We start from the raw sequence: 24,486 nt of genomic DNA on the forward strand, positions 1-24,486 counted from the left end.
TGAGTGGCTTGGGGTGCAAGGGGGGTGTAGGGAGGGAGTTAGGGTGCAGGAGGGAACTCAGGGCTGGGGCAGGGGGTTGTGATGCGGGCCCTGTGAGGGTGTTAAGGTGTGGGAGGGGACTCAGGGCCGGGGCAGGTGGTTGTGGTGTGGGCTCTGTGAAGAAGTTAGGGTGCAGAAGGGGGTTCCGACCTTGGGCAGGAGTTTGGGGTGCAGCCTCCTGCCAGGCAGCGCTTACCTCAGGCAGCTCCCGGAAGTGGCTGGCATGTCTGGCTCGTAGGTGCAGGGGCAGCCACAGGGGCTCCACACGTTGCCCGTGCCCCCAGGCATTGCCCCTGCCCCCAGGCGTTGCCCCAGCAGCTCCCATTGGCCACAGTTCCCAATGGGAGTGGAGACGGCACTTGGGGGAGGAGCAGCGTGTGGAGCCCCCGTGGCCACCCTACGTGTAGGAGCTGGACATGCTAGCCACTTGCGGGAGCCACAGAGTGCCTGCCTTAGTCCCACTGCATCGCTGACCGGACTTTTAACGGCCCAGTGAACGGTGCTGACCGGAGCTGCCATGGTCCCTTTTTGACCGGGCATTCCAGTTGAAAACCGGACACCTGACAACCCTGTTCAGGAAAGCTATAACAATCTACACCAGCTGAGAATCTGACACAGTGTTTCTATTTGGACTCAACACAATAAATCGTAAGTAGCACCATGTCACTGCAACTCTTCTATATTTGTATTTATCAACATGAAAAAAATATTGAAATACAGTATGCACCGGGAAACATTTCCAGTACTTCCTGCCAAGCTGACCTGATAAAAGATGACAGGAAATTCTAACAGTACATCCAAAGATAGAAATATTTCTTTTACTGAGACATAATTATGGCAACTCTTGTGTTTTGTGTATCACCAGCCCAAATAAACCATTAAGAATATAGGGCAAGCGAAATCCATTTCAATTTGCACCATACTACTGCAGCTGTTCCTAAACCTACCGCCTTTATGAGAACTGATATTTTTTAAAGTAGAAACTAAATATTTCTTTAAAATGATACAATGCCCTCCTGCTCCAGACAGCCAAGCTTCAGAATGTTGCAAACTCAGCAAACATCATTCAATAACAAACCCCCCGATGTAAATCAATGATACGATCTAAATTGAGTCCCACATGGGGCACCTCTGAGGAGATGGCTGATGTGGAGGGAAATGATGGGGACCTTGCCAGTGGAAAAGAAGGGATGCCTTTTAAATATATTAAATACGAAAACTCAAAAATGGGGTTCAAACCCATTTGTGACTCACACCAACCAGAAATGAACCTAAGCACAAAGTGATCTAAGAAGACTGGCATCTTCTCTAGTTTGGTGGGTTTAATGTCCACTTTGATAATAGGAGAATGTGTGCCGATTGGGCCACAAGCAGCGCGCCCACGGGCCACAAGCTGAGAACCACTGTGCTATCAAACAATAGTCTCAAGCTGGCACATTTGCAATAACATTTGAAGACAAAATGCCCTGTGCATGCGGGTGAGCCAGTAGAATTTTTTTCAAAGGAAACTTTGAGTTTCAGATTTGCCAGCTTAAAATGAAAGCAGCTTTAACTATTTCTACAAAAGCACTTGAAGCTTTGCATGCGGTCTCCCTTCTTGTAGGAAAATCAGAGAAGCCGTACACAATTGCACACAGTCTGATTCTGCCTGCCCTTGCAGCGCTTGCAGAAAAACCATGCTTGATTAAAAAAAAAGCTTCCGATTCTCTTAAGAAAGTACACTGATCAAATGACATTGTGTGTTGTTGAATTAAAGAAATGGCTGAGGATATTGTCTCTCAACTTGCAGAGAAACTTAAAATGGCAGAAACATTTGCCCTTCAGCTTGATGAGTCCATGAATATGAGTGGAGAAGCTCAGCTGATTGCTTACATTCAATACCCTGAAACCACTCATATCAATGAGCATGGACTATTTTGCAAAAGTATAAAGGCAAACTCAACCGGAGAGGACATTTTTAAACTAATTGACATTTTTTTTCTGATCATGATATGAGTTTGAATTTACGCAAATTCCTCTGCACTGACGGAGACCGCTGCAATGACCGGGAGAGTAAGGCTAGGATCAGGAAAGAAAGTCCTGCCTTGCAGTGGGTGCACTGTAACATACACAGGGAGGCATTTGCTTCAAAAAAAGATGAGTTCTGAGCTGCATGAAGTTTTAAATGAGTCTGTCAAAACAGTCAACTTTCTCAAGTCCAGGTCACTCAACGCTCACCAGTTTCGCATTCTTTGTGAAGAGATGGGGTCAGAACATCAGCAACTGTTGCTTCACACAGAGGTTAGCTGGCTTTCAAGAGCAAAAGTACTAGACAGACTGTTTGTATCACGCACACGGGTTCACACATTTCTTGCTGATCATTCATCCCCTCTTCGCCTCTGTCTTTGACCATACTGTGTGGTTAGCTCAACTTGCCAACCTCACAGATATATTTAGCAAGCTGAATGATCTAAATTTGTCCTGATGCAAGGCCATGATACTGACACTCAATCTCTATGACAAAATGAATGCTTTTATCGAGAAAACTGAATTCGGGAAGTCCAAATGTGGAGACAAAGACTTGATTCGTTTTTCACTGCTTCGTGCATATGTCACTGATGTCTGCACAGGAGAAATTGAGCAGACCAAAATTAAAGGAATAATAGAAGATTATTTACTTGACATCTGAGATCAAGTCATATTTCCCCAACATTCAACACAACTTGACTGGGTAAGAAACGCATTCATTTTGTCAGATGTTAGCAGCAGTAACCTCTCTGCCAGTCAGCAAGAACATCTTCTTGAGTTATCTTCAGACCGTAGTCTGCAAATGAAGTTTAATGCCTCTGCACCAGTGGTTCTCAACCTATTTACCACTGTGGGCCACATCCAATACTACCTGTATGTGGCCCTGAGGATGTCACATGGGTCGCAGCTCTGTGCTGATTGAGCCGCAGGCGGCCTGCAGGTTGAGGCCACTGCTTCACAGTAACCCAGTTCTGATGTTTAGTACAGAAAGAGCACACCAGCCTTGGGAGCCAGGCTTTGGATGTTCTGTTACCTTTTGAGTCAACGTATCTTTGTGAAGTCTTGTCTTCTGCTACGACTGCCCTCAAGACAGACTAGGAACACACAGCGTGGAGAAAAACTTAATTGTTGCTGTTGCTTCACCATTCACAAGTGAAAAAACAGGCTCTCAAGTATCACACTGAAATGTGAGTATGATGTTTATAGTCCAGTGGATTTATTTTATAATTATATGGTAAAAATGAGAAAATCAGCAATTTTTCAGTACTAGTGTGCTCTGACACTTTTGTATTATGTCTGATTGTGTAAGCAAGTAGTTTTCAAGTGAGGTGAAACTTGGGGGTACACAAGACAAGTCAAACTCCAGAAAGGGGTACAGTAGTCTGGAAAGGCTGAGAACCACTGGACTAGATGACCCTTGTGGTCCCTTCTAACTGTATGGTTCTATGATTCTAAAACAAAAAGAGAAATTATAGCAATTGGCCTGGGTGCCAATTGAGGGGAATATCATCCAACTTGTAGCTGCTGCAAAATACTTAGTTACCGAAGGGAAGGGGGATCTAAAAGGACAAACATCTGTAAATGGATTCAGTAAAATAACAGAGAAATCTAACAAAGTTCCTGAGCAAACAAATTTCCATGCTGTTGTGCAAGGTGACACCAACATACGATCGACAACAGATAATCTCGTTCTTTAATCAGTGGAAAGTATGATAGAGCAAAATGCATGCACCAGAAACAGTGAGACAGAGCAGCACAGTTCAATCAAAAGAAAGCAATGAAAAGGATGATTCTTACATTTTTACTAACAGTATTTGGCTTAGATTGTCTCCTTCCCCAACCCCATCCTAGCATGCTCCCTCTGTTCAGAGGTTTCATTGTTATGAGCAGATGATCTGGTACAAAACATTGAATGTGTCATACGTTAATTTTACAGTCAGTGGGTTTTACAACTTTATTTCTTGAGTTGTTGGTTTCTTTCTACTCTAGGATTTTCTCTTCCCATGGGAATTGGCTCTGGAGCACCAAGGATAATGATAATTGGAACCTAACTGCTTTGATGAGAAGCTGGGGACCAGATCAGCTAGGACCGGCAAAACAGGTGGATTTTCTTAAAACATGAGACGGCCAACAGATGGCCTTATATGGGCTGGAGCTTTCAGGCTAATGGATATGGGGATATTTATGGATAACTTCACAAACTAATGTTTTCTTTCCACTGGGTGCATGGGGGATTAACTTTTACATTTGTCATATAGCTCTGATCTCTTTATATTGTACTAGCCTTGCCAGCGCACAGTTACATTCAGCTATTTTCCACAAAGAAGGAAAAAAGCAAATGCTCTGGATAAAACAAAAGACTCTAATTTCAGGCACCTCACAGGGCTTCCTTCAGCCTGACAATGGGGACTAGCCTCAAGGTGTCTCTACCTAAACTGCATTTTAGCAACTATTTGGGCTGTCTCAAGGAGTGTTCTCTTCCCACCCGTAGTATTCCCTCCACTGCCCCTTGACTTTGGTCTCTTGGGATTTTATAATCCTTAGGAGTCTGATAGGCCTTCGGTGCTGTCAATTTTCCATCTTAGGGAAGTACCACCACATTTGATTTCAGGCTTTTGCCACAAGTCTGCAACTGTCCCTTTAAAAATGTTCCTACAAGGTCAGCCACCATCTTTTTAGAAGGGTTTTCAGGTGAGTGCCAGCAACTTCTGCAGAAATTAGCCTTCATCAAATAAAAGCAAAAAAGAATCTAAGTCACTGTGAATACGTAATAGGAACAGAACGGAACCTCATGCAGTGTTGTCTTCCTAAGTCCACAGATAGCTTCAGTGCCTCTGCTTCTGCTCAGAGCTTTCCCAAGCTACAGCGGAGAGAAAAATGACCCATCTTATCACTTTTTTACAGTTGCTGTTCAGAACCCTGAAGACAGCACGGAAACTTAGCGCAGTTGGGTAAGTTACATTTTTCTGCTGCTGGGGTAAGCTCAGAGCAGCACAAAAGGCTGTCACTGATGCTATTCATTGGTGAGAATAATCCAAGAGAGGGGGGCTGGGGAAGGGTGTGTGCAGGGGAAACATTCCCCTTCCAGTTGCCAGAAAGCAGAGTCACAGTTGAGTAGTGGAGATGCACAGCTCTCTCACTGCAGCCAGTTACCTGAGGGATGTCAAAGTAATGGAGATGCCACCATCCCAACTCCTAGCAGCCAGGGAGCTCTTGAGCAGGTTTGGGAAGCAGAAAAAGTGCTCCTTCTCCCCTCCAATAGCAAGAAGGAGGTTGAGGAAATAGTTTTGGGTTTACCCGGATACACAAAAAGCACATTCGTAAAATACTCATGTTCTACAAACCCCTTTCCCTCTTGGCATTCTCCTGTCCTGCTACCTAACACACTAATGTGGAGCCTCACGTTTAAAATGGAAGGCCATACAAGCACAACCACGGTCTTTCCAAAATCCACCTACTGCCTCTTGGAAGGTCAGACTCACAATATTGCAAACTTCTCAACAGTGTATGCACCAGAAAGCAATACATTTAAGGGGATGGTCGTACATCTACACAAAGTTGTCAATGAGAAGGCATTGTTGTTTCCCTTTCAGACACGTTGCTAGAAAAAATACAGCAGGAAATCAAATGATATTGAACTGACAGTCAAGCAAGTGCAATAACGTACTTGAACAGTGATTCATAAAAGCAGAATTCAGTTATAGTAAGCTGGCTTGACTTGTAAAAGCCTCAAAAAGGCCACAGGGCATGCTGAGAATCACCATTTCCATTATGATTTAGGATTTACTCATTTCAAGATATGAAAAATAAATTTCTCTTGCTTTGATGTTTTCCATGATGCAACACCACAAGGACAGACAAATGGATGAGTCTTCATCTGTCAGTCAGCCCAGTTGTACCCAATCCAGATCAGGTTTTTCATGTCTCGCTCCTCCTCACAACTTGCAGGCAAGATTCCCAGTTAAGAACCTCCAGAGCTAGAGAGAATATATGGCTAATCTACACTAGGTTTACTAGCTAGGTCCATACTAAGCCTGCATATTACAGGAAACAATTAGTCAGGTATGAGCATTCCTTTTGCCATGGTATAACTGACACCAGTTTGGACAAATAGGCCTGACTGGCAGTGACCATACTCAGGGAGGGAAAGAGAAACTACAGACAAGCTGATGAAATCCAACTTGAAGCCACATCAGCTGATGCATTCAAATCCATCCAGTAATGTCCTAATTCTCTGAACAAAGTGCCAGGTGGCAGCCAGAGTCAGGCTTCCCCACTCTACACCCATTACATAGCCACTTGAAGCGTCCTTGAAGTTTCTTGACATGGGAGGCCTGAAAGTGAGTAGGAAAGTTAAATGCAGACGCCAATCAAGCAGGAAAGGCAAATGCTCATCCCATTTTCAGGCCTTTCAATCAGCAAAAACAAGTCTGAACAAGGATCTGGCCACCTCTGAGATCACGCTAGACCCTGAGTTTGAGGGGCAGGATGAGATCCTTTCCTTCCCAAAGGAATAGCTAAAAGGGGACCACAAACCAGGTCCCTCTAGTCCAACCTAGGGTTTTGATCATCAGAAGGCACGATCCCTTTCCACTTTCTTCAGATCCCACCTGCAATATGGAGAAAGCATCCTACCCCCAGGCCTTGGGGTCCAGGTGTCTGCTGAAATGCCTGAAGACTAGGGAGTTGCAGCCAAACACAGAGGCTAATAGAGGGAAAGCCAGGAGCAGGCAGCTAATTGATTTAAAATCTTTCAGTGGCGGGACCCTTTCTCCAAAAAGAGAGATTTTCAAATCATGATTTAGAGAACTACATACATGTAGACCCTTGACAGACCCCAGATTTTCTTCTGTGTAGCAGAACAGCACGTTGGATTCCCTCTGGAGGGAAATGCTCCAAGTTCTGCAGTGCCAAGACGCATCTGATCAGGATGTGGCTGTGGGAAGAGATCTCTAGCAACCTGAGAACCAACCTGATAGCCCTGAGCTCTCTGATGCCGAAGTAGAGCTTCCATGCCTGAGGAGACCATTCCTTGGCCCAGCTGAAATTAATTCTGAGCCTCCAGTGTACAGAGGCTTGCATTAGTCTGTGGTGATGTAGAGGTGGGAGAGCCCCCCCCAAAAAAATCCTCCCTGTCATGTGAAATCAGTCCAGCAGCTGGTTGAGGAGAGCCAGCTAAATGCTTGACATCCTCTTCCACAGGGGGAAGGTAACAGAGATCGGAATGGTTGAGAACCCAGCCCATGGGACAGAGTCCTGGCACAATGCCAGGCCTTCCAGCAAGGTTCTACATAACTGGATGGATGCTGAGCCCCTGGACCAGCAGAGATTAATCACAGCCCCTAGCTTGAGGATTGCTGGGGGGCAGGGGCAGAGAATGGCTTACCTGGCATGTTTACAACCACTCGCAGAACAATATCTGAAGGAAGATGCATCTCTTTTCACAGTTTACCACCATGCCAAAATCATTGAGCACCATCAGGGTCCTGGAGCACCTGAGTCCAGCCTAGCCCATCATCATCCAGGTAGAGAATTAGGCAGACACCTAATGTGACTACTGCAACCCACAACCACAGGGCCAAGGGCAAATTGAAGAGCAAGTGCAATGAGCTAGAAATGCAGCTGTCCAGAAGAAAATCTAATGAATCTCTGATAGGCTTAAAACATAGGGGAATGGGAAGACAAGTGTCCTACAAATCAATGGATACTAACAGTCTCACAGATCTATGGCCACAAGAAATGAATGACAAAACATTGTTAAATTTTGTTATCTGTCAAACCAATTCAGTCATTTTAAATCTAGAATCAGCCTCTGACCTCCTCAGCTTTTGAGGACTACAAAGTACCTGGGATACACTGTGTTGCCCTCCAATTTTTGGAAATTAGACATATGGCCCTTTTCTAGTGGAAAAGTTCACTAGCCATCTGAGGCTCGTAGGGAAGCAGGGTGAAAGAGAGCTGGTGAGAAGGAACTCTGACATATCCACCCATGTACAACAGAAATCTCCAACGAGTCTGAAGTAATCCTGGTCCAGGAGATTCAAGGAACACCAGTGTCTTGATGTTCCTGGAGGTCCAATTCTATCCCACTGGCTCCCAATGGGATGAAATGGAACATGGCCTCCCACCCCTGCTCAGAACAGCTATGGCACTTCAGTGGGAGGCTATTGGGACTACAAGACGGGCTGGAGAAACCTGCTTCTAAAGATTGCACAGCAGACATACATGAGACACAATCTTTGGTCTTTTTCCCCAGCTTTTACTAGGCGGAAACTTCCTTTGTTGGCCTCTGTGGTGGCCAAGAGCTCCAAGAATAACTCAAAGAAGGATGGATTGCATTTTAATAGAGAAGAACTGGCTTCAACTCTTTCCGGTAAAGCAGAGGAACTTCTGCAGACTAAGAGGAGGGAAAATGCAGACAAAAATCCTGCATTCCAATTGGTTATCAGTGCCTGACTGACAGCTGAGGACTCAGCCCATTCAGTCCATAAGGGAGATAGTCCACAGAACAGCCTTTTGCAGCACCGTGTTTACACATCTAATTTACATATTTACATTCTAATTATTTAAAATAAAACCTGTGGTATTCCTATGACAGACTTCTGTTGTTGCCCACAACAGCTTTTGCATTCTACTGAAAACAACAGAATTCCCTATGAAAAGGAATGCATTGTGTCAATTGCCTACTATTGTTCCTCAGCTGAATCACAATTATTCTTGCCAAAACAAAGAACTGTAGGCCTCAGCATTCAAAACAGATTAATGTGATAAGTACTATACAATCTCCATCCTTGTGATCAGTTACAAAAAACACAGGTTTTTAAATAATTTGACATTGGCCGCAGGCATTTCCACTACACTGTACGCTACACAGTGAACGTAGCTCTTTCATTTTTAAATTTGTATCCCCCACGTTCAGTGTCTGGTCCCCTACCTCATTCACCACACACAATCCAATCTGCCATGTTGTTGGAAAGAAACAGTATGTGATCATGAAAAACTATCCACATGGGGACAGAGCTAAGCCTGTTCAGACAATCTGACTTTCGTGTGCTCCAAAGAATATCAAGAATGCCAAGTGAATATCATTTTTTAGCCTGAACTTTTTTTAAAAAAAAGAAAAATGAACAAAAATCCCACAACAAGAAAACCTCTTATAAGCAAGACACTTTGTCCTGCACAAGCATCACAGTGTGAGGCAAGAGTCCCTGTGGCCTTTAACAAATCCTGCAGAATGAAGCAGGGCTTTCAAGTAGCACAGTGCATACGCCTGCACTCCATGTCATTATGAGGTCAGGCGGACAACCACCATGGGTCTAGTAGAAATCAAGGTTTTGTTCACAGCTCTGTGACTCTGAGCACGTCTGTACCACCATTCCCCTATCCGTAAAATGGAAATGATATTTAAGCCTCATAGGGGGTCACAAAAGACGATCTGTGAAGTGCACAGAATTATTAAAGCCACTGGCAGCAGAAGGTAAGAATACAATTTAGGACCTATTTCCCACAGGCTACGGTGGAGGAGAATGTTGCAACAGCAGCAATCAACCTCCTTTGGATGAGATCCAGAATCTCCCATAATATTCCGAAAGTGTGTCCAGTTGAGAGCCATTCTGAAACGTAAAGCATCCTTAACCTAGCTATGCAGTGAATACTCAGGCACATACTTCTTACATTTATCAAAAGGTTTACTGCACACGAGCAGTGATGTAATTTGAAGATACAAATAAGCGAATGCAAAGCAATGTCTTGAGGAATGAAGCTGTTTCAACTTACTTAATGCAAAATTGCAACTTTCTAACCTCAGTCTTTTCAAAAAGAGTAACACTTTCAAAATACTGGAGCGAAGTATTTTCCTTCACTCAGCTCTCACTCAAAAACAGGTGAACACGAAGCGTAAAAAAAATTCAATGTGACTGGAAAGAAGGGGTTGAATGGAAACTGTTTAACCTTAGCTACAGCAGTAGCTACCATGCAACCACTGTAATGTTATGGCTTTACAAGAAATACGTTTATTGACATTTTAACATATGCTGAATTATTTCTTAATCACCCAACCTATATGCCATTTCTATATTTACTCAGTGAACTTTTTTGCAAGATATTAACTAGTATGTCACACCACCCAACTACACGACTGTATGTTCTTTTGTTTCATAAAGGCATAGATGAAAGGTTGCCATAGCAACCTTTACTTTTACCTTTTGAGTTGTTCAGTTCCTAACCTGGAACCATGGAACATCAAAAGGTGTGTAAACATTCACGGATGTCTAGGACTCTACCAAATTCATGGCCATGAAAAACGCATCACGGACCATGAAATCTGGTCTTCCACCGTGAAATCTGGTCTTTTGTGTGCTTTTACCCTATGCTATACAGATTTCATGGGGGAGACCAGCATTTCTCAAACTGGGGATTCTGACCCCAAAGGGAGTTGCAGGGGGAGCTTCAGAGCTGGGTGGCTGGAGAGCGACGGTGATTGGCTGGGCACCCAGCTCTGAAGGCAGCACCCCACCAGCTGCAGTGCAGAAGTAAGGGTGGCAATGCCATACTATTCCATCCTTACTTCTGCGCTGCTGCTTTCAGAGCTGGGCGGCTAGAGAGTGGCGGCTGCTGACTGAGGGCCCAGCTCTGCAGGCAGCAGCACAGAAGGAAGGGTGGCAATACCATACCGTGCCATCCTTACATCTGCGCCATCCTTACATCTGCACTGCTGCTGGCAGCAGCTCTGCCTTTTTTCTGCCTTTACACAGTATTCAAGATGTGGGCGTACCATGGATTTATATAGAGGCAATAAGAAAAGGAGTACTTGTGGCACCTTAGAGACTAACCAATTTATTTGAGCATAAGCTTTCGTGATGCATCAGATGAAGTGAGCTGCAGCTCACGAAAGCTTATGCTCAAATAAATTGGTTAGTCTCTGAGGTGCCACAAGTACTCCTTTTCTTTTTGTGAATACAGACTAACACGGCTGCTACTCTGAAAGCTGTCATTATAGAGGCAATATATTTTCTGTTTTATCTATCCCTTTCCTAAGGATTCCCAACATTCTGTTCACTTTTTTGACTGCCACTGCACATTGAGTGGATGTTTTCAGAGAACTATCCACAAGGACTCCACGATCTCTTTCTTGAGTGGTAACAACTAATTTAGACCCCATCATTGTATATGTATAGTTGGGATTATGTTTTCCAATGTGCATTACTTTGCATTTATCAACATTGAATTTCATCTGCTATTTTGTTGCCCAGTCACCCAGTTTTATGAGATCCTTTTGTAGCTCTTTGCAGTCTGCCTGGGACTTAACTATCTTGAGTAGTTTTGTATCATCTGCAAATTTTGCCATCTCACTGTTCACCCCTTTTTCCAGATCATTTATGAATACGTTGAATAGGACCGGTCCCAGTACAGACCCATCGGGGACACCACTATTTACCTGTCTCCATTCTGAGAATTGACCATTTATTCCTACCCTTTGTTTCCTATCTTTTAACCAGTTACCAATCCATGAGAGGCCCTTCCCTCTTATCCCATGGCTGCTTACTTTGCTTAAGAGCCTTTGGTGAAGGACCTTGTCAAAGTCTTTCTGAACATCTAAGTACACTGGATTAATAAGACTTAAGCACACACTTAACTGTAATTATGGAACATCCCATTCAAGTCAATGAGACTATTCACAGGATTTTATATACATCCTTAACTTTATGCACTATTTTTCAAGTAAAGAAAATATTTGCTCCTATCAACAAAAAAAACAAAAAACAGCTTTTAATGAAAAATACAGGAAAGCTTCAATTTTGTTTCCATCAAAGCTCAAGGCATTTGCTAATACAGGAGCAATTTTGGAGTAAAAAGGAGAGAGAGAGAGAAACAGAATGACAGAGGACAAAGGCAGCAAGGACACCAAGATATATTTTTCTTAAATGTACTGAAGGGTATTTTTAACCATATGCTCCTGCCTAGTTTTGCAAAAGCAGCAGGATTTCACTGGGGAGGTTTTATAGGATCAGCTACCCTGGGGAACTTGAGGCACTCGCTAACTCCTTTTCATCACCATTCGCAAGAGAGACTACAGTTATATAAGTTAATGGCACAGAAACCAGAGCAGGAATTATTTCGTTAGTTTTTATGCCCATGGGAAACCTCTCTTCACAAATCCTTACAAACATAAGGGGATGAGTGGTACATTTTAGCTGAAGTTTTATTTCTGAATCTCTTAAACTATCACTTCAGTTAAATAGAGCTAATATATTAGGACCTAAAACTTAATATAATGTCCCGCACCTTACCCCACCACCATGACAAAAACACTAAGCAATCCACTTGTTCTTGGCTTACCTGCATTTCTCTGCATCCCTAGCTCTTTATTTTGGTACCTCTCTCAGCCTGTCCCTGTCCATCTGCATTTAACCGCACAGTAGGGTTCATGCAACTACCCACTGTTGTGGTAAATTCTGAATGCCTCACACAATCTACAATAAGCAAGCACTTCAGGCATGCGTTAAATGAAGATGTGGTGGCCTTAAGTCAAAGTTCTCAATTTTTGTGGTTTTAAACGTTAAACAAAGTTATTTTTATACAGCAAGTGATGTGTTTAACATTAACTAATACCACACAAGTGTTATTTAGAATGGAACAAACAAGATGACTAACATCAGCATAAAGGGCATTTATAATGCTGAACATAAATACAAATGGATCACTCTCAGACCACGTTCCAACAGAAAGGAATTCTCTCACTCTAGTCAGGGGGAGAGGGGGAGAACTAGGAGCAAAACAAAAAGGAGATTATGATCTAGTGAGTGGCGCTGTAACTTGGTGGGATTATTTTCATAACTGCAGTGTTAACAGAGAGTGATATAATTTATAAAGAAGAGAGAAGGGGGTAGCACTTCATTGAAAGCCATTTGCAGTACATTACAATTCAGCTAAAAAAGTGTAGTAGTATCCATAGGTGTTTCCACACACAGCCCCACCCTCAACAAACATACAATCTAAAAAGACAAGAGACAAAAGATGGGGCAAAGGGAGACAATATAAAAACAAAGTGATCAAGGAGATGGTAACATACATTATTTAGTAGCTTGCTGTTTTGGGGTTTCTATATACAGTTTTGTATAGAATACTTCCATCTACAGAACTGAGGTTATTCAAGAAATACAGGTCAATTGATAAGTAGATAACTCAGTGATATCGTTTCCTGTACGAGTTGTGAAAGAAGTGGGTTTGCAGGAGGGAGAGCAGTGTCTTTGCGAACCAGCTCAGGAAGGCCATGTCATGAGTAGAGGACAGCATGAAAGAGCATAGTGTGATGAAGGAGGCAAAACTGAGACTGACACAACGTCACAGCAGTGAGGGACAGAGTTATGTAAGGCTCACCATAGTCATACAGGGAAAATTCAAGGTAAGGGGTGAGAAAGGAAGAAGCTGCCTTAAAATGGAATGACTCCAGAGATAATTTCAGAAGAGGATCTGGATTTCTGAGTGCCTGGATAGAGCCCTGCATATCCATGGATATCCGCTTTATATCCATGGATGCGGATATCCGTGAGCCCTTTCTGCAGATCAGATGCGGCTACAAATTTGACTTTGCGTGTGCAGATGGCTGGAGCAATAAATGAAAACATTATGGATGGCTGATCATTTTGAGATGGAATAACCAAAAAGAGCAGGAGAAGAAAAAAGGATGAACATGGGGTAATGTTGTCCAAAAACTGACCAGTGGGAAAACAAGATAACAGTCTATGTCTAAGGATAAGAAATTAAGCACAAAAGTAGAAACCTCCATAGGCATATCTGCTACATGCTACCAGGACTAGAGAAGAACATCAACAAAAAGGCCCTGAATCAACTGTTGAGAACTCTAAATAACAAGATACTCTACTCAGATGGCATCTGCTGCTGGGTAACTGATACAACCAACATGCAAAAAAGATTCCTATTTTCTGTAATAGTTGTCAATAGGGAATTGTCACTGAACAGATGCATTTCTTGTGGGGTTCCACAGGGATCTGTATTATACCCAATGCTATTCAACAGCTTCATCTATGATCTGGAAGTAAATATAAATCACTGCTTACAAAATTTGAAGAAAAAAAAATCACAAAAAAATTGGCCAAGTAGTAAATAATGAGGAGGATAGGCAATCAAACAGAACAATTTGGATCAGTTGGTATCCTAAGCCCATTCAAACAAAACATGTTTTAATACAGCCAGATGTCAGGTCAAACGTCTACGAACAAGGAATGCAGGTGATACCTACAGAATGGGGGACTGCCCTCTGCAAAGCAGCAACTCCTATGTCCCACTTTATTATACATACCCAATAGCTTCATATTTACAGTTCCTATCTTTGCATCCAGTGCGTGGAACTTTGGGTCCAGCAGGTTTGAATGGCTTCCATCTTAGAGGTGTAAGCCTCTAAGACGGAAGCATTCCCTGTGTATGGTTTTAGTTGCTTAAATGGGTCTAGAAAATTCAAGCTGCCTGTGGGATGGAAACAGGTGGCTTTAAAAACAAGTCATGTCTCAGATTGTACTTTGGTTTTGCCCATTTGTAGCTTTTATTTTTAGTTAAAATATGCACCAGATATGTGCCAAAGCTTGCCAGCCACAGAGAGAATTTCTAGGGCTCTGTAATTGTGAATGTTAAACCTTCCTTTCTGGAGCTATCTCAGCACATTTGCTTTTCTCACAACTAAGCTATGCCCCCACTTGGGGAATTTCAAGTGCTTGTCCCCAGGAGGAAATTAGCTAGGGATCTGAAGTCTGATTAGGCTGTTCAACAAGACATCTTTGCTTACTTCCTTTCTCCTAGCACCACCTCTGCACGTCTGAGGAAACAAACACCCTGTTAGTCTAGCTCCCAGCTCTAAACTAAACCACACACCCTTCCTGAATGGGTTCCAGTTACACACAGAAGTTGGGAAGTAGTCAGACTTCAACCAAAAGATGCATGGAATGTGCGTCTCTGGGTTGCTATAGAGATGCTGTGTAGACATCTCCAAATTCAAGTGTAGCAACAGAACACACACGACAGATATATCAGATCAGAACCACAAAAGGTTCTCAAGGAAAAGCCTTTTTACAGCTGTGTTACCTAGCTTTGTTTATGTTATAAATTTCTACTTTCAGTCCAAAGTCTACATCCTATTTTGGAAGAATCCCATGTTTTCAGACATCGTAAAGGCAGATCAAAAGACAAACAAGCACTACGGGAGTTGTGCTTCTATGAAGTTTTCTTAGAGTCATTTTGGGTGATCTGCTTAGAATACAAGCCTGAATACATGAAAGCTAGATTAATTTCTACAGTGTCATTGCACTTGCAGTAGCTGCTGTCCAAATAAAATGAATGCAGTATTTGTCCAAAAAAGCACACAGATTTTAACCATGACACCTACGTTCATACACTGTAAGCTACCACTAAAAAATTTAGTGAAATACTTGTGCACCCAAAAATACAACCATGAAATTACATTTGATTTTTAAGCCAATGTCTTTTTCCTCCTCTAAAGCTAATTTATCATATTCTTTAACCTAAAAAAAAAAAGTGTTTATTCTCAAATTTGGTTAAAATAAACCAAATTGAACTCAAGTTAGGATTACAGTGATTTGCAGCAATGGAAGTATCTGAGATCCACACAAACCTATAGCTCCTCTACCTCTAAATGTTGATTATTTTCAAGCCAATAAAAGAGGTTTTGGTGCTATTATGAAGACAAGGCACTGCAGAGGAAAATATTTGGGGTCAGAAGAAATCTTCAAAAACTCCTAACTATAAAATATAAACAGTAAATATTTAATTGGTTGTACTTTGCATTGTTGATAAGAAATACATATACTGCAATTCTGACCCCGTTCATTACATATGCAAGACTTTACATATTAAGAAAGGTTTCAGAGTAGCAGCCGTGTTAGTCTGTATTCGCAAAAAGAAAAGGAGTACTTTTGGCACCTTAGAGACTAACAAATTTATTTCAGCATAAGCTTTCATGAGCTACAGATCACTTCATCGGATGCATTCAGTGGAAAATACAGTGGGGAGATTTATATACACAGAGAACATGAAACAATGGGTGTTACTATACACACTGTAACCAGAGTGATCACTTAAGGTAAGCTATTACCAGTGGGGGGGGGGGGGGCCTTTTGTAGTGATAATCAAGGTGGGCCATTTCCAGCAGTTCACAAGAACGTCTGAGGAACAGTGGGGGGTGGGGGATAAACATGGGGAAATAGTTTTACTTTGTGTAATGGTACTCTTCTAGCTCTGTCAACCCCATTTGCTCCAACCCCTCAGACAGAGACAAACACCTACAAGATCTCTATCAAGCATTCTTACAACTACAGTACCCACCTGCTGAAGTGAAGAAACAGATTGACAGAGCCAGAAGAGTACCCAGAAGTCACCTACTACAGGACAGGCCCAACAAAGAAAATAACAGAACACCACTAGCCATCACCTTCAGCCCCCAACTAAAACCTCTCCAACGCATCATCAAGGATCTACAACCTATCCTGAAGGACGACCCATCACTCTCACAGATCTTGGGAGACAGGCCAGTCCTTGCTTACAGACAGCCCCCCAACGTGAAGCAAATACTCACCAGCAACCACACACCACACAACAGAACCACTAACCCAGGAACCTATCCTTGCAACAAAGCCCGCTGCCAACTGTGTCCATATATCTATTCAGGGGACACCATCATAGGGCCTAATCACATCAGCCACACTATCAGAGGCTCGTTCACCTGCACATCTACCAATGTGATATATGCCATCATGTGCCAGCAATGCCCCTCTGCCATGTATATTGGTCAAACTGGACAGTCTCTACGTAAAAGACTAAATGGACACAAATCAGACGTCAAGAATTAGAACATTCAAAAACCAGTTGGAGAACACTTCAATCTCTCTGGTGACTCGATTACAGACCTAAAAGTGGCAATACTTCAACAAAAAAACTTCAGAAACAGACTCCAATGAGAGACTGCTGAATTGGAATTAATTTGCAAACTGGATACAATTAACTTAGGCTTGAATAGAGACTGGGAGTGGATGGGTCATTACACAAAGTAAAACTATTTCCCCATGTTTATCCCCCACCCCCCACTGTTCCTCAGACGTTCTTGTGAACTGCTGGAGATGGCCCACCTTGATTATCACGACAAAAGGTCGTTCCCCCACACACACACCGCCGCTCTCCTGCTGGTAATAGCTCACCTTAAGTGATCACTCTGGTTACAGTGTGTATAGTAACACCCATTGTTTCATGTTCTCTATGTATATAAATCTCCCCACTGTATTTTCCACTGAATGCATCCAATGAAGTGAGCTGTAGCTCACGAAAGCTTATGCTCAAATAAATTTGTTAGTCTCTAAGATGCCACAAGTACTCCTTTTCATGTTAAGAAAGATTCTTGATTTTTTTTTGAAGGGACTGTCAAGGTTCCTTCCCCACTCTGAACTCTAGGGTACAGATGTGGGGACCTGCATGAAAAACCCCCTAAGCTTATTTTTACCAGCTTAAGTTAAAACTTCCCCAAGGTACAAACTATTTTACCTTTTGCCCTTGGCCTTTATTGCTGCCACCACCAAGCGTCTAACAAATATATAACAGGGAAAGAGCCCGCTTGGAAACGTCTTTCCCCACAAAATCCTCCCAAGCCCTACACCCTCTTTCCTGGGAACGCTTGATAAACATCCTCACCAATTTGCATCGGTGAACACAGACCCAAACCCTTGGATCTTAAGAACAATGAAAAAACAATCAGGTTCTTAAAAGAAAAATTTTAATTGAAGAAAAAGTAAAAGAATCACCTCTGTAAAATCAGGATGGTAAATACCTTACAGGGTAATCAGATTCAAAAACACAGAGAATCCCTCTAGGCAAAACCTTAAGTTACAAAAAGACACAAAAACAGGAATATACATTCCATTCAGCACAGCTTATTTTATCAGCCATTTAAACAAAACAGAATCTAATGCATATCTAGCTAGATTACTTACTAAGTTCTAAGACTCCATTCCTTTTTTGTTCCCGGCAAAAGCATCACACAGACAGCTTTGAAAGTATCTTGTCTCCTCATTGGTCATTTTGGTCAGGTGCCAGCAAGGTTATCCTAGCTTCTTAACCCTTCACAGGTGAAAGGGTTTTTCCTCTGGCCAGGAGGGATTTAAAGGTGTTTACCCTTCCCTTTATATTTATGACAGGGACAAAATGAAAAAACAGTAGACGTCTTAAACTATGTCTCCCTCCACACCTCTGATAAGTCAGTCAAAGGAGTTTGTCATAAAAATTAATGACTGTTCAGGCTTTGGAGAGTGTGGGCCAATAAGTCCTGTACGTAAGGGTCTGAATATTATTTGTCTGCTTGGCCAAGATAAAAACAACCACAGAGACAACCTCCCTTAGCTGCAAAAGTTACAAATTCAGTGAGAAACCCAGTGGACAATGTATGTGTAGCATGTGATTTTCAAAGAGTTATACTTCTGTCAGATAATTAAATTTCAACCCCTAGCCCTTTAGACTATAAAGATGCTCCAAACACAAAAGGTAGAAGAACTGCATTTGGATTTATAAAAGGAAAAGTGTATTCTTTTTAAATACTCAAACACACCACCACTAATTTTGCTCAAACTTAAAAAAAAAAAAAAAAAGTACTTTTGAACAGAAACCAAGTATATAGAACTTCATCACAGAGGGTAAAAGTTTCAGAAAACTGTGAGCAGCTGAAAATGGGGAGTTAGAATAGAAACCACTACACAATCTTACGCACTGTAAACTCATTAAAGTTAGGAAACAGCTTCTGATTTTTAGGAATACACTAAATTCATCTAACCACAAATTCATCCAACGATGGCTTTTTATACATACACTCACTATCAGGCCGATTGTCCTGAAGTTTGCAATTTTATCCTTACTGGGTTTGTTTGGGTTGAGTTGATCAAAAGCGGAGTTGATCAAGTTCCTTCTCCGTACATTAACAAAAACAATTTATTAAGTAGAGGATTACTGAGCACGAGTCAGCTAAGAACATTCAAGAAATTTCACCAGTAATCACTGAACACTTTGACAATTTTTTGCATTATGTGACTAGCTAGAAAGCTGCAAGTATATTAATCAAATACCAGTAAAATGCATCTAATAATATATCTGAAATATTTTTCTTATGATTTGCTCAGTAATAAATTATTTGGAAAAAATCTAATCGAAAACTGATAAAGTTATTGTTAAATACAGTGGTGTTTGAACAACAAACTACTATTTTATTCTTTTAAACTGAAGGCATGTGGGATATGACAGCATACTTTTTCCCCCCTTGACTAGCAGAGGCTAGGTCTTCAGACTGATGTGTGTCAAGTGCAACGTTGAAATTCTGCTGGACTTTTTTTTAAGCAAAAGATTAAATAATACACATCTCTTAAGGGCACAACCAATACGCCATTGGTCAATTAGGACCGGGAAATCATACCGGAAGATTTGGATGACCTTGTAAACTGGATTAATAGTAATAGGGTGAAATTTAATAGTGAGAAGTGTAAGGTTATGCATTTAGGGATTAATAACAAGAATTTTAGTTATAAGCTGGGGACGCATCAATTAGAAGTAACGGAAGAGGAGAAGGACCTTGGAGTACTGGTTGATCATAGGATGACTATGAGCCGCCAATGTGATATGGCCGTGAAAAAAGCTAATGCGGTCTTGGGATGCATCAGGCGAGGTATTTCCAGTAGCGATAAGGTGTTGTTAGTACCGTTATACAAGGCACTGGTGAGACCTCACCTGGAATACTGTGTGCAGTTCTAGTCTCCCATGTTTAAGGAAGATTCATTCAAACTGGAACAGGTACAGAGAAGGGCTACTAGGATGATCCGAGGAAAGGAAAACCTGTCTTATGAGAGGATACTCAAGGAGCTTGGCTTGTTTAGCCTAACTAAAAGAAGGTTATGGGGAGATATGATTGCTCTCTATAAATATATCAGAGAGATAAATACCGGAGAGGGAGAGGAATTATTTAAGCTCAGTACCAATGTGGACACAAGAACAAATGGATATAAACTGGTCATTGGGAAGTTTAGACTTGAAATTAGACAAAGGTTTCTAACCATCAGAGGAGTGAAGTTTTGGAATAGCCTTCCAAAGGAAGCAGTGGGGGCAAAAGACCTATCTGGCTTTAAGATTAAACTGGATAAGTTTATGGAGGAAATGGTATGATAGGATAACATGATTTTGGTAATTAATTGATCTTTAAATATTCATGGTAAATAGTCCCAATGGCCTGTGATGGGATGTTAGATGGGGTGGGATCTGAGTTACTACAGAAAATTCTTTCCTGGGTATCTGGCTGGTGAATCTTGCCCATATGCTCAGGGTTTAGCTGATCGCCATATTTGGGGTCGGGAAGGAATTTTCCTCCAGGGCAGATTGGAAGAGGCCCTGGAGGTTTTTCGCCTTCCTCTGTAGCATGGGGCACGGGTCACTTGCTGGAGGATTCTCTGCTCCTTGAAGTCTTTAAACCACGATTTGAGGACTTTAATAGCTCAGACATAGGTCAGAGGTTTATCGCAGGAGTGGGTGGGTGAGATTCTGTGGCCTGCGTTGTGCAGGAGGTCGGACTAGATGATCATAATGGTCCCGTCTGACCTTAGTATCTATGAATTACACAATGGTATTGATAAATACTATTCAGGATTTCTAACCTGCCAGACTTCACAGATGACCGTAAATACCAGATTATTAGTGCAGTTTTCAAATTAAGGTATAGTACATTAAGTATACTGCCGCACATGTGTATCAAATCTTTGAGCAGTAGTGCACATTCAAGCCCCCACAACAGGTTCTTTCTCTCTTTTTTTTTTTTTCCTATATTTTTCAGTGCAGAATGAAATCAACAATATGGACTAAAGCCTTCCTGTTCTTCTCACACATTGACACATCAAAGCGGTCTGAAACTCAGAAGTGCAAAACAGGCAGCTGAACATTTTCATAATTTCAAGAGAAAGACTGATTTAAAATGATTATCTAGCAAAACCTTCCAGTACAAGACAGTATAAATAAATCAAGTTCTAGAAAAGTTAAAGTTTTCTCCTTGGTTGTAAATATTAAGTAATAAACTTGCTTTCTGATAATTCTATTTTCCTGACAAAATACAACCTTTTATGGACTGCAGTGTTATTTCTAACTCAAAGTATGTTTTTTAAATAAAAGTTTGAATCATATGGAAGTGCACAACTTTAAGACAACAATTTCCATTCTCACAAGACTGTCCCTCACCAGGTAAAAGAACACAGAGGCTTCTGCTGAATTCTGCTTGATCCTTCTTTCACCCCAGAGCGCCCAGTAAACCATGCTAGCTGTCATAAATACTAAGGCTGCACAATTGTTATCCAAGGCCTGCTTTATTTTGTAAGAAACTACATTTTTGTTTATGGTTTCACAGCCCTCGATATCTCAAAAATGAAGCCCAGAGCCTCCCTGATTTGCCATCTCTCAAATGCAGAGATTCAGCTCACAAGGCTATGAGACTACAGGTCAGTTACTTCTCCCACACAAACACAATATAACAACCCAAAGCCACAATTCTAAGTTTTCTTTACCTTAATGCAGTGGGAAGGAGGGGGTGTCTAAAAGCCCTCTTAGCTGATTTTACAGACCAATATTACAATAGCTACTAGCTTTGGGGAATGAGAGGAGAAAAAGATAGAAGATAAAACAGCAAGGCTGCCACTAACAGACAGAAGATATTTTTTGAAAGAGGATGGAACAGAGAAGAGCATCCCAAACTTTTTTTTTTAAATGATGCAAGTCTTTGTCCTATATTGCACTAAAACAAGCTGGGTTTTATGTCCTTTTCTGCCATCTGTCTATGAAGAACTATCTTATTGATGTTGTCACGGACAGCTTCCCAAGGAACCCAATAAGTGTTCCTCTCTAGTTTCAGGATTTTTTTAAGCCACACAAGTTCTAGGTACATTTATCTGAACATTAGGTGCAGCTGTAAGGTTCCTAGAAAGTTGCCCACACAGTGCCACATTTGGGAACCTTTTCTGTAGAGCCACACATCCATGCTTAGCAAAAGGCAAATGCTGAACAATACCCCCCAAATTACAAGATTGCTCAACTATACCAGATTTCGGAGTACATCATTCATTGTGGACAGGAAGTGACCTTTTTCCCATAGCAATCGGACACACTCATTGTTACTGAACATGGATATGAGCAAGGCTGAATCATGACAATGTTGCTATAGCATTTAACGGGGTAGAACTCACAATTTTTAAGGTCAGGATGATCATGTCATCTGACCACCTGCAGGGCACAGGCCAGAGAATTTCCCAGTGACCTTTCCTTCCCATCAAGCTTGTAACTTCTGGTTGAGCCCAGGCAGGCACTTTGGGAAAATCAATCCAGATGGGGTGCTCACACATTTTAAAGGCTAGACACCAGAATCTTACCAAGTTATAACTGACACAAGAAATCACCCAAAAAGCAAGGATTTCAAATAACTTGCAGAGACGCCCAGCCCCAAATCAGGTGTATAAAGAGGCACCCTCTTGCAAGAGATGCTGTGAGACATGAACACAACACAGAGAAAGAGTATGAGAAACGGAACAGACCCCAATTTGAAGTGGACAGGCTGAAGTCCTGGGAAGGGTGTGAGGGAGCAGCCCTCTGCCCCCATAAGACACTCACAGATGAGGACTCCAGACAAGCGGGCGAAAAGGCAGGCTCCACCAACAATGTGAGACACACACATACAACCTGGCTGGGGAGAACTCTTACCCTGGTGCTGGTAGCCCTCCAGCCCTGGCGAAGGTCAGTAGCCTCAGGCAGGGGTATGGTGGTGCCCCGGGAAGGGGTCTCTTACCCTGGCACTGGCAGCTCACTAGATCTAGGTGGCATATGCAGGGGTAATCCCAGGCAGGGAAGGGGTACAGGAAGTGCTCTGGGCACAGGGGCTGCCAGCCCCTGGCAAGGTATGTAGGGGTACCCCCTGGCAGGGGGTGTCCCGGGGAAGGGTCTCTTACCCTCACACTGGTAGTCTGCCAGCCCTGGGCACGATGTTCAGGGGTAGCCCCGGCAAGGGGTGTTCTGGGTGGTAGCACTGCCAGCCCTGGGCAGGGTGGCTAGGGTATCCCAGATAGGGGGTATCCTGGGGAACGTGAATAGGGGAACCCACCGGCAGGGGTGCCTAGGGGAAGGACGCACGGGGGGTAGGCCCAGGGGAAGGTGGGTAGGGGGTGTCCCGGGCACGCTCCCTTACCCTCACACTGCTAGCCTGGGGCAGGGTGTGTAGGGGTTACCCCCGGCAGGGGGTGTCCCAGGGAAGGTAGATAGGGGAATCTGCAGGCTGGGGGTGTCCCGGGGCAGGGCACACGGGGGTAGCCGGAAAAGGGGGGGAGCCCCGGGCGGTCCCTTACCCTCGCACTGGTAGCCCGCCAGCCCCGGGCAGGGTGTGTAGGGGTACCTGCCGGCAGGGGCTGTCCCAGGGAAGGCGCAGGGGGCTAGCCCCAGGCAGAGTGTGTAGGCGTAGCCCCGGCAGGGAGTACCCCAGGGAAGGTGGACAGGGGGAATCTGCGGGCTGGGGGTGTCCCGGGGCAGGGCGCACGGGGGGTAGTCCAGGGGAAGGGGGAGCCCCGGGCGGTCCCTTACCCTCGCACTGGTAGCCTGCCAGACCCCAGATGAAGTCGGTGCAGCAGTGGCAGAAAGTGGGCTTGGTCAGGATCACCCTGCGGAAGCCGTGCCCGGGCGCGCCGAACGGAGCCGGCGGCGGCTGCGAGCGGCTCCTGCCACCCAGCTGGGGGCTGGAGGCCGGGCTGCCCCCGCGGCTGCCGAGCAGGGCGCGGGCTCCGACCGCCATGGCCCCGCAGCCCGGGCCGGCCGGGTCCGCTCCCTCCTCCCGCGGGGCAGCGGGGCGGTCCCTGCGCCGCCGGGCCCCAGCCCCCGAGGCTGCTACGCGCCGCGCTTCCGCCCGGCTGGGGAGCGAGGGGGCGGCGCTTCGCACGCAGCGCCCCGCCGCAGAGCCGCTCGCCTCCCCGGGGCCGGGGTGCCCCGCTGCTCGCCTCCGCCCTGGGCCGGGCTGCCTCGCTCGCCTCCCTGCTCTGCGTCCCCAGTGGGCGCGGACAAGCCCGGGCGGACCAGCCGGAGCAGCAGCCCTGCGGGGAGAGAGCTGCTGCGGGAGCCCGTCTGTCTCTCTCCCCTCCTAGCCCGGGGGCTCTCCGGGCTTCGCCACCCGGGGACCCCCCGCCAGCCAGCCTTGGGCCATGTGGGCAACGTGGGGTCAGGCCCGGGGGGAGTTTGGTGCGCAAAGCAAAGGGGCTGCCGCACCAAACTCCCCGCGGGCCTGACCCCACGTTGCCCACATGGCCCAAGGCTGGCTGGCGGGGGTCCCCGGCTGGCGAAGCCGGGAGAAGAGGTTTCCCTCATATTCGGGGT

The 24,486-nt window shown here is 44.0% G+C and overlaps 1 protein-coding gene across 3 annotated transcripts in view; it reads right to left on the reverse strand.

Moving 5' to 3' along the window:
• DGKQ (diacylglycerol kinase theta) overlaps window positions 1–23,911 on the reverse strand; it is a 173,503-nt gene extending 149,592 nt beyond the window's left edge. For 2 of the 3 annotated variants that reach the window (XM_074953597.1, XM_074953595.1), the window contains exon 1: window positions 12,385–12,415. In XM_074953597.1, coding sequence (XP_074809698.1) covers window positions 12,385–12,400 — 16 coding nt within the window. In that variant the 5' untranslated portion in view covers window positions 12,401–12,415. Of the gene's footprint in view, window positions 1–12,384; window positions 12,416–23,703 lie in introns of those variants that run through there. The other variant, XM_074953594.1, reaches the window with a different exon arrangement.
• Between the last annotated feature and the right edge of the window lie 575 nt (window positions 23,912–24,486).

Source organism: Natator depressus, chromosome 5 (assembly GCF_965152275.1).
Source record: "Natator depressus isolate rNatDep1 chromosome 5, rNatDep2.hap1, whole genome shotgun sequence".
In the NCBI taxonomy this organism is placed as follows: Eukaryota; Metazoa; Chordata; order Testudines; family Cheloniidae; genus Natator; species Natator depressus.